The sequence below is a fragment of the Gymnoscopelus braueri genome (genome assembly GCF_963280865.1).
Source record: "Gymnoscopelus braueri genome assembly, chromosome: 6".
In the NCBI taxonomy this organism is placed as follows: Eukaryota; Metazoa; Chordata; class Actinopteri; order Myctophiformes; family Myctophidae; genus Gymnoscopelus; species Gymnoscopelus braueri.
Genome location: NC_137607.1, coordinates 9545530 through 9554191, shown reverse-complemented (window position 1 = coordinate 9554191; position 8662 = coordinate 9545530). Strand labels below are relative to the sequence as shown.

Here is an 8662-nt window from a genome sequence, read left to right as displayed (position 1 = left end):
ACAGTTCATGAGAGATGTCATGGTTATGACAGAGTTATGCCAATCTTATGAACTTCAGTGTTTTTTAATCATCAATATTTAAGATATTTAATGTATACTATGCTCTTACAAAGCATGACTGTCCTCACTAAGGTCAAACAGTTTAAACACAAGGTGGGAGTTAGTTTTTTTTGTTTTTGTTTTTTACATTTTTCCCCTCATGGAGGCTCATACAAAGGGGTTAAGTGTTGTGGTTACAGAGATGTTTCGATATACACTTCCAGAGAGCCACTTTGTTTTTTGTTTGTTCCGAAACTCACAAAGGTGAGAAGATGGGGGCGGTGAAGGGGGGATATACGTATGTCCTGTGGTTGTGTGAGCTAGTGTGTGTGTGTGTGTGTGTGTGTGTGTGTGTGTGTGTGTGTGTGTGTGTGTGTGTGTGTGTGTGTGTGTGTGTGTGTGTGTGTGTGTGTGTGTGTGTGTGTGTGTGTGTGGGGGGGGGGGTGTGTGTCGGTGTGTGTGTGTGTGTGTGTGTGTGTGTGTGTGTGTGTGTGTGTGTGTGTGTGTGTGTGTGTGTGTGTGTGTGTGTGTGTGTGTGTGTGTGTGTGTGTGTGTGTGTGTGTTAAAGAAGCAGTAACCGTGCACGTTGAACTCTTCCTCTCTCCCTCACTCAAACATGTCCACCTGTAACACAATAAAACAATACAACATCAACTGTAACATTATAAGTACTGGCCAATCAAATAATGTGGACCTCAGGCATTTCAGACATGTGCCCAATATCTTGTGGTCAGCCTATGATCTACATTATATATTTATGACTCGGTTGGCACGGTTTCAGCCACAATTACAGCCCCATTCTCTTTCAATAGGAAATTAAGTATAGTTAAATATATCAAAAACATTAAACATATGTGATTTGTTTTTGGACACGTTTCCCATCTCTAAACACGGGCAAAGTTACAGCCCGATTTGACCCCCATTGACTTCCATCGGAAAGTCCCTGGTTCGATCCCCCACTCTTCCTGGGTTAGTGGCAAAGTGTCTTTGAACAAGACACTGAACCCCTTACTGCTCCTGATGAGCAGTTTGTGGTGTGTGTCTGTGTGTGTGTGTGTGTGTGTGTGTGTGTGTGTGCGTGTGCGTGTGCGTGTGCGTGTGCGTGTGTGTGTGTGTGCGTGCGCATGCGTGTGCACGTGCGTGAGTGTGTGTGTTTGTGTGTGTGTGTGAATGTAATGTACATTGTTAAGTGCTTTGGATAAAGGCACTATTTCCCTATTTACCATGTATACAATATCATTCATCAACACCAGGGACGTGTGTTTTCGTGTGTTTTCGTGTGTTTTCCGAAGTGCTTTAAAGTGAAATATGCCTTTAATGACAATAGTTCATGACAGATGTCAACACATCTTCAAATAAAATGCTAACATTGATCTTAAAAAGCATGTCCTCAGTAACAACAAACCGTTAACATGGTGGGTGTTCTCACTGAGGACAGAGTTTGTGGTTTTTCACACTCATGCAGGATGCAACATCTATAGCAGTGATCTGATAGGTTAACAGACTTTGTTCTCATACTGTTTTAGTCCTGTGGTTAACAGAGATGTTTTTCGATACCATAACAAATAAACACTTCCACTGAGCCTGTTTGTTTGTTCCAAATTGACAAAGTGAGAATGGAATGAGTGAATGGAATGTACATTAATAGTACACAACTGTGTACATTGTGTCTGACCTGTATTTATATATTCACAGTGGAGTAGATGTCCTGCTCCAGTCTGGCCTGGAAAAAACAAAAAAGCAAAAACAAAAGAAAGATACAGGGTTAAAATAACTGACATAGAATAATTAACATTATTTTGTGTAGTTGAATACATGACTCTTTTTTCTTCATCTTGTATTTTTTAAACCAAATGACTGTCACCCTCTCAGCTTGACCACTGTCTCTCCTAGTCCTACACTGTCTCTATAATGTAGCTCATAAATTGCCTGGTGGTGTACCGTTCTATAGGGGCCGGGTAGGAAGGTGTCGTTCACGCTAGTGCCTACCGGTTAAGCAAAATACCGATAGCAGCACTGTTTGTCCAGAAGCTTTTCTGTATTTTGGTTCTCAACAATCAGTACCGATACTAAATAGCATCGGTTGTTTTCCCTTCATAATACCTAAAGCCTGAACACAGCTTAATGTACTGTGTACATTGTGACTGACCTGTATTTATATTCACAGTGGAGTAGATGTCTTGTCCTGCAGAGGTCTGGTCTGGAAAAAAACAAAACGAAAAATAGCAATTATTTAAAACATTTGTGTTAATAGTATTATTGTTTATTTTAGATCCCCATAAGTCACTGCCTCAGCATGACTATTAATCCTGGCCCGGGGTCAAACAGTAAAAAATTGTTGCAATAAAAAATATATTTTTTACAGTATGTGAGTGATCTCAGTGTGTAGAGTGACTCTACCTCTCCTCTTGTGGTTAGCTGGCTGCTTCACATCAGCATATGTCACGTCTTCACTCTGTCTGTCTGTCCTACAGCCTGCAGCACACACACACACACACACACACACACGCACGCACACACATGCACACGCACACGCACACGCACGCACACACGCACACACATGCACACGCACGCACACGCACACACACACACACACACACACACACACACACACACACACACACACATACACTACATCAACTCGTAATAATTATAAATGGCAATAAATGTTTAGATCAATCACAGTTCATGCAAAGTTCCTGTCACTTCCCCATCCCAGTGTGGGCAGGATTGTACAATATTGCTTTATGTTGTCCCTTACCCTGGTCATTTGTTCTCGTGCCTTTGTTACTTAGGCTTGATTTTTTTTTCTTCCACCCCAAGGTTAAATATGATTTAGATAGCATGTTATTTAGACAGATGCTAGGTTCATTGTTTACCTGGTATCCTAGATTCAATGTACAGATTATTATTCTGATAGTATATCATTTATACTGATGCTAGTTTCTTGGTTTACCTGTGACCCTAGTTTACTGAGGCACTACACTGTCTCTGTGCATTCTATGTGTTTACCTTGCTTATTGTAAGTCACTCTGGATAAGAGCGTCTGCTAAATGTCTAAATTGTAAATTGTGCCATGCCATCACTATAGTACGGCTTGAGAGTGAGAATGGGTAGTTTTCTTTGGTGATTGGGTTCCAAATAGCACCGGCTCCTGGTACCCACAATGTAAACCAGACTAAAAACTAAACCCCGAACACAACATACATATAGTATAGCTGTGAACATTATGACTGACCTGTGTTTATATCCACAGTGGAATAGATGACTTGCCCTGCAGAGGTCTGGTCTGGAAAGGGAGCAAAAGAAAGGAAAAGTGGTAAAACATTTTACACTTGTGTGAAACAATGTAAACAGAGGGAAAGAAAGAAAACACAGAAAAGAGACGGAAACAACTAAACAACAGAATAAAGTGTGTGGTCAGCATAATATTGTTTAAGTGTGTTGTTGAGTGACTCTACCTCTCCTCTTCCTGTCTTGAGCTGGCTGCATCACTCTCACATCAGCATACGTCAGGTCTTCACTCTGTCTGTCTGTCCTACCGCCTGCAGCTATAGAGAACACTCATCATCAGCTCATAATAAGTATAAATTACAATAAATGTATAGTGTGTATGTTTGATTGACTTTATCAATCCCCCAAAAGATCAAAGACATGTGGATGGAACGATGGACGGACAGACGTCAGAGTTCAAACTTATAGATTATAAAAAGGACTTCCCCAAGGATAAAGTCAGAGTCAGAGGCACAATGAACCACCGTTACATCACATCCTGTAGAATCTTACAGCTTCTCTAAATGTCTGAACATCACTGACATACCTTTGTATTTCTTCCAGAGACACAGACCCAGAATCAGCAGAACGATGGAGACTCCAGACAACATCAGAGGGTAGAAATATGGAGGGAGAGAGGAAGGGGGAGAGGGAGAGGGAGAGGGAGAGGGAGTGAGAGGGGGAGGGAGAGAGGACGAGGGAGGATCTGGTTGGTTGTTGTCTTTTAGGAGGCCGGAGAATATGAAGCGGAATGAAACAAAGATTCATAATGAAAATCTGATTTGTATATATATGAGAGAGAGAGAGAGAGAGAGAGAGAGAGAGAGAGAGAGAGAGAGAGAGAGAGAGAGAGAGAGAGAGAGAGAGAGAGATGATCCTTAATTAGTTGTTGCCTGAGTTTATCCTAACAAGGTTAGTCATATCAACCTGAGAAATCGGGCTTATATGTGCACTTGTTTGGATACACTTCCCAGGTGATAATTTGTTTATCACATATCCAAAACTTAGTTATTCACAAAGACAATGATCAACAGTTACATTTAACCAAGGGGATTCTACCGTTGCGCCTCAGCCTTAAACGGCCAGTCCGGTGCGTCACAGGGGCAGGGACAACAGATGCAGAAGAGATCAACGCTGGACATTTTAAGCCTTTTATTATTTAGGTGCAAGTATACATTGAGTGACGTTTCGGTCTTTCGACCTTGGAAGTTACATTTAACCCTTTCATTCCTATGGGATAGTCTAGCATATTCAATGCTTGCTCCACAATCTTGTCTCACTTCTGTGAAAATTGCAAAGAATATCACATGCATGGTATGTTTAATTTTTTTCAGTAAAAACCCAACTTGCTATCTTTGTCATTGTTGTTATTGCTGCTATAGCATTGAAGAAACAAAACCAAAGAAGTATAGGCTTGTGGCCAGTATATAAGACATAACAATAAAAAATTAAGAGTAAAAACCAGGATTCTAACCCATGTCTCGCATACGGGAAGAGACACTAAAGCCAAACATCTTATCCACTAGCCTAAAGGGGAATCCCCTTTTCTGTGGGAGATATTTACTTTTTGGTCTCTGAGGCTCTGAGCCACTCTGCTAAACTAGCACAATATTTCTTTAACTTGATGACTGTAAGGATGTGCACTGCTAGAAGACACAATAAAATAGTTATATCCGATAGTTCTCCAACAGTTTAATCCTTGTTTGATGGTACTGTAAGTTCCTTAAAGGAGCACTTCATTGGTAGTCAGGTTCCGGTACCATAGCCCACCTCTGAGACGCAGAGTGTCATGGAAAAAGTATACTAACAACGCACAGTGAATGCATAAACCAACGTTTATTGTAACATCCAACAGTGCGACAAGCGTGAACACTCTTCTCTCTGTGCTGTCTCAAGTCTCAAAGAGCCAAGAGCCCACTCCTCATATGCATGTCAAATAAAGTCTGGGTATGTGATACAAAAAGTACAACTATCTCACCTCTCACATCCATCCTGCTCTCTGGTGACTCTCCAAGGCCAGAGATGTGACACTTGTAGAATCCTTCATCAGACTTGGAAACACTATGGATGGTCATCTGTCCTGTAGATTCAGTGCTGATGAGGGATCCATCTTTATAGAAATAAGCTGGGAGGTCAGAGGATGGGTTAGGCCTACCAGTTGACTTGTCTTTGGACCAGCAGTGCAGAGTGACATCACTTCCGTCCATCACAGGAAGTACAGTCATCCCCAGGATCACGTCTCCTTCTGAACAATGATAAATAACATCAGAATAGAAGAACATTAGACTGAGGTTACATCACTCTGAACAACACTATCCCAACATGATGAGGTATTAACACCAAAGACTCTTTAATTAACAGACAGAAAACTGAACAAAGTAGTTGATTTGTGGAACGTACCAGTCACAGTGACATTAACAAAGCTACTGTTTCCCTTTGAAGACTCACACCAGTAAACTCCAGCGTCTAAGTGGAGCATGGATCTGACAAGACAACCTGTGCTGTTCACCTTCCCCCAGACATCACACGCTGTGGGGATTCTAGTATGGGTCATAGTCTGTCTCCAGACAGTAAAGTTAGACTGTCTGTCCTCACAGCTCAGAAAGACAGGCTCATATTGAAAGAACTGTGATCTGCCAGGACTGAGTGTGAGAGAGGCTGTGGGCAGAGATGGAGAATACAATTGGTTTGCTGTACTGTATGTTAAAATCTAATTCCTTGTTAGAGTTCCCTGATTACATTGATAGTTGTGGATCATCACGTACCTCTCATAACATCACCACTGTTTGGAACTTCTGCTGAGACAATCACCATGGATATAACCACTACACAGAGAGAGAGAGAGAGAGAGAGAGAGAGAGAGAGAGAGAGAGAGAGAGAGAGAGAGAGAGAGAGAGAGAGAATTTTTTTTTTAGATCATATCAACGATGTAAAGGTAGTTCTGGGATCCTACAGATCGAAACCACCTTTTAAATCTGTTTTTGAAAGCCTTTGCTGAATGTAACACTGCCCTACTAGTTTAAACGACTACATTAGACGATCAGCCCAGGTTATAAGGTTTGGGGATAAAGCAAGACAGGCGAGGTTGAGATGGTTTGGACCATGGATGCAGGTGACAGGAGTCCCAGAGGAAGACGCAGACAATAGAAGCAGACGGAAACAGATGATCCACTGTGGCGAGGAACTAGCTGAAACAAAAATAAGAGGCAAGCTACCCAAAACAGTAATGAGAGGTAGAAGTGTGGGATTACACCTGTTCTACAGATATATGATGGTCATGAAGCGTCCGTGGACCCCAGAATGAGGAGATTGTGGACCCCTGCCCTGCTTTAGACCAGGGGTCAAACCATTTGCAGCTCAAGACCAAAAGAGAAATGTGGTGTCTTGCCGGGACCCAAACGTACAAATATACATTATGAATTAACAATAGAAAGGGAAACTTTTTTTAAATGTATTGTTTTCTTTTTTTATCCCGCGATTTTTGTAACCCATTTATTTTCACCCGGTGCCAATTTCTTAAGTGATCATGGGCACTACACCAGCCCTACACCAGCGCTACACCAATCCCCCACAGCCTAGGGAGGCCAGGGCCGAGCTCATGCCTCCCCCAGACTTCCCACAGACAGCTTTTAAGTTGCTTGATTCAATATTTTTGATATGACATTAATCAGACACTCACATTCAACTTCACACTGCATGTTAGACTCATTGAAAACACACGCTCCATCCTCTGGTGAGTGATGTAATATATATCATTTAAAATGATTCAAATGATATTGTCCTTCTAATGAATGGGCAGACTTTCCTTTTCCAATGGTCATTTCATCATGTTATTGTTTAATGTAATTTAATGTTGCAACAAGGAGTTATGTCCATGAAATAAATACTGTAACTGAAAAATGAAGGTCTCACCAGTCATGATTTAGTTCTATCAAAAAAAAATCAAAACAAATTCAGAAAATCTTCAAAAAGAATCTTTGGAAAACAAAACAAAGATTGTCTAAACAGGGCCCTTAGTGCTGTTCCAACAGTGAAGTTAAAGTTACAGTAGCCGTTAAGCTCGTTTTAATGTTTTCTAGCTGTTTAGATGTTTTTGTCAAAGTACATTTTACATAAGAACTGACATATCAAATTGTATTTAGACCCATTTTTTAAAAATCAAACTCATTCCCCATTAATCAATGGTCAACTGCCACACTTTATTAGCCCTAATTCTAACCACAACATACCATATAATCAACACCCTGACCCTAAAAGAGCCTATGTGAGGCAAATTCCTCATCTTGTCCTCATAAGCATAATTCATCCTCATCAAGTAAAGAAAAGAATGAAATGGACACACATAACATGAAATAAGTTAATGCAATAATAGTACAGTGCGTTTGTACTCACAGACTAGAGGGTAGAGTGATGTTAACTCCATGCTGTGTAGCTGCTCACTGACTGACAGACTGTTATGACAGAGTTACTGACTGATGACTCCTCCTACTGGTGTTGTTGTTGTGGGAGGAGGATACACTGATAGTGAAGGAAGAGGTGGGCTGATGAGGGGCTTTTATATAGAAGAGTTTGCTCATTTCTTTCTGGGTAATAAATAATGATAAATATTGCAATACATTTCATTACATAAAGTGAATAGGTGGGATTCAGCTCTGGTGAAATAATAATATAATAGAGGTATAATAACAACCGAGAAAGTTATAAGTCAAGTGAATTTTATTTAAGAGGCAGATTTGCATTGACATTAAAAGTCAGAGTTAAAAACAGCTTGAATACAATAGAAAAGCATGCTCCTCAGACCACAAATCCCCGCCAGGACCGGTTTCCTACCCAGGGCTGCATGGGCCCGTCATCAGGGTTGGGAGGTTTTGCTTAAAAGTAATCCAAAAGTAACTGAAAGTAACTAGTAGCTACTTTTTAAATTGGGGTAATCAGATTACGTTACTGACTACAATTTTTAGCAAGTAATTTGTAACTGTAGGGGATTCCTTTCTAAAAGTAACCCTCCCAACCCTGCCCGTTGTCAGGAGTAGCCTTCAGGTCAAGACATGAGGAAGCTGTTGGGGGAATAGAGTTTGTATGACAGATGGTGCACCTGTGTGTGTTTGTGGTGCCCCCCATTGGCAGAAGTGAAAGTAATTTTGGAGGAGAGAGACTATTCAAATTTTGGTTTGATTGGATGTGGCGTTCATGATATGGCGTATTTGTAAGAAATAGGCTCCGCACCACAGATTTATGAGGGTAATTGCAGGCAAAGGGTATGGAGCATCAAAACCCTGTTGGACAGTCATTGTCATCACGTGACTTGACTCAAGAAATTATTTGTTCCTAATTTGGTGGTGGTGTGTGT

General features: G+C 41.0%; 1 protein-coding gene and 1 long non-coding RNA gene across 2 annotated transcripts; both read right to left on the bottom strand.

Moving 5' to 3' along the window:
* Positions 1–557: 557 nt before the first annotated feature.
* LOC308086754 (uncharacterized protein) lies at positions 558–5791 on the bottom strand (the record flags this gene model as incomplete). Its single annotated transcript, XM_080430403.1, has 9 exons — positions 558–663; positions 1715–1762; positions 2189–2239; positions 2440–2514; positions 3278–3328; positions 3501–3590; positions 3860–4033; positions 5291–5557; positions 5713–5791. The coding sequence occupies 9 exons, from the start codon at positions 5789–5791 to the stop codon at positions 650–652; spliced, it is 849 nt and encodes a 282-aa protein (XP_080286529.1). The 3' UTR covers positions 558–649.
* Positions 5792–5852: 61 nt separating this feature from the next.
* Positions 5853–7745, bottom strand: LOC308086562. Its single transcript, XR_013933256.1, has 3 exons — positions 7705–7745; positions 6078–6137; positions 5853–5970 (listed from the first exon to the last, which is right to left on the bottom strand). It is a non-coding gene; the product is annotated as an uncharacterized lncRNA (long non-coding RNA).
* Between the last annotated feature and the right edge of the window lie 917 nt (positions 7746–8662).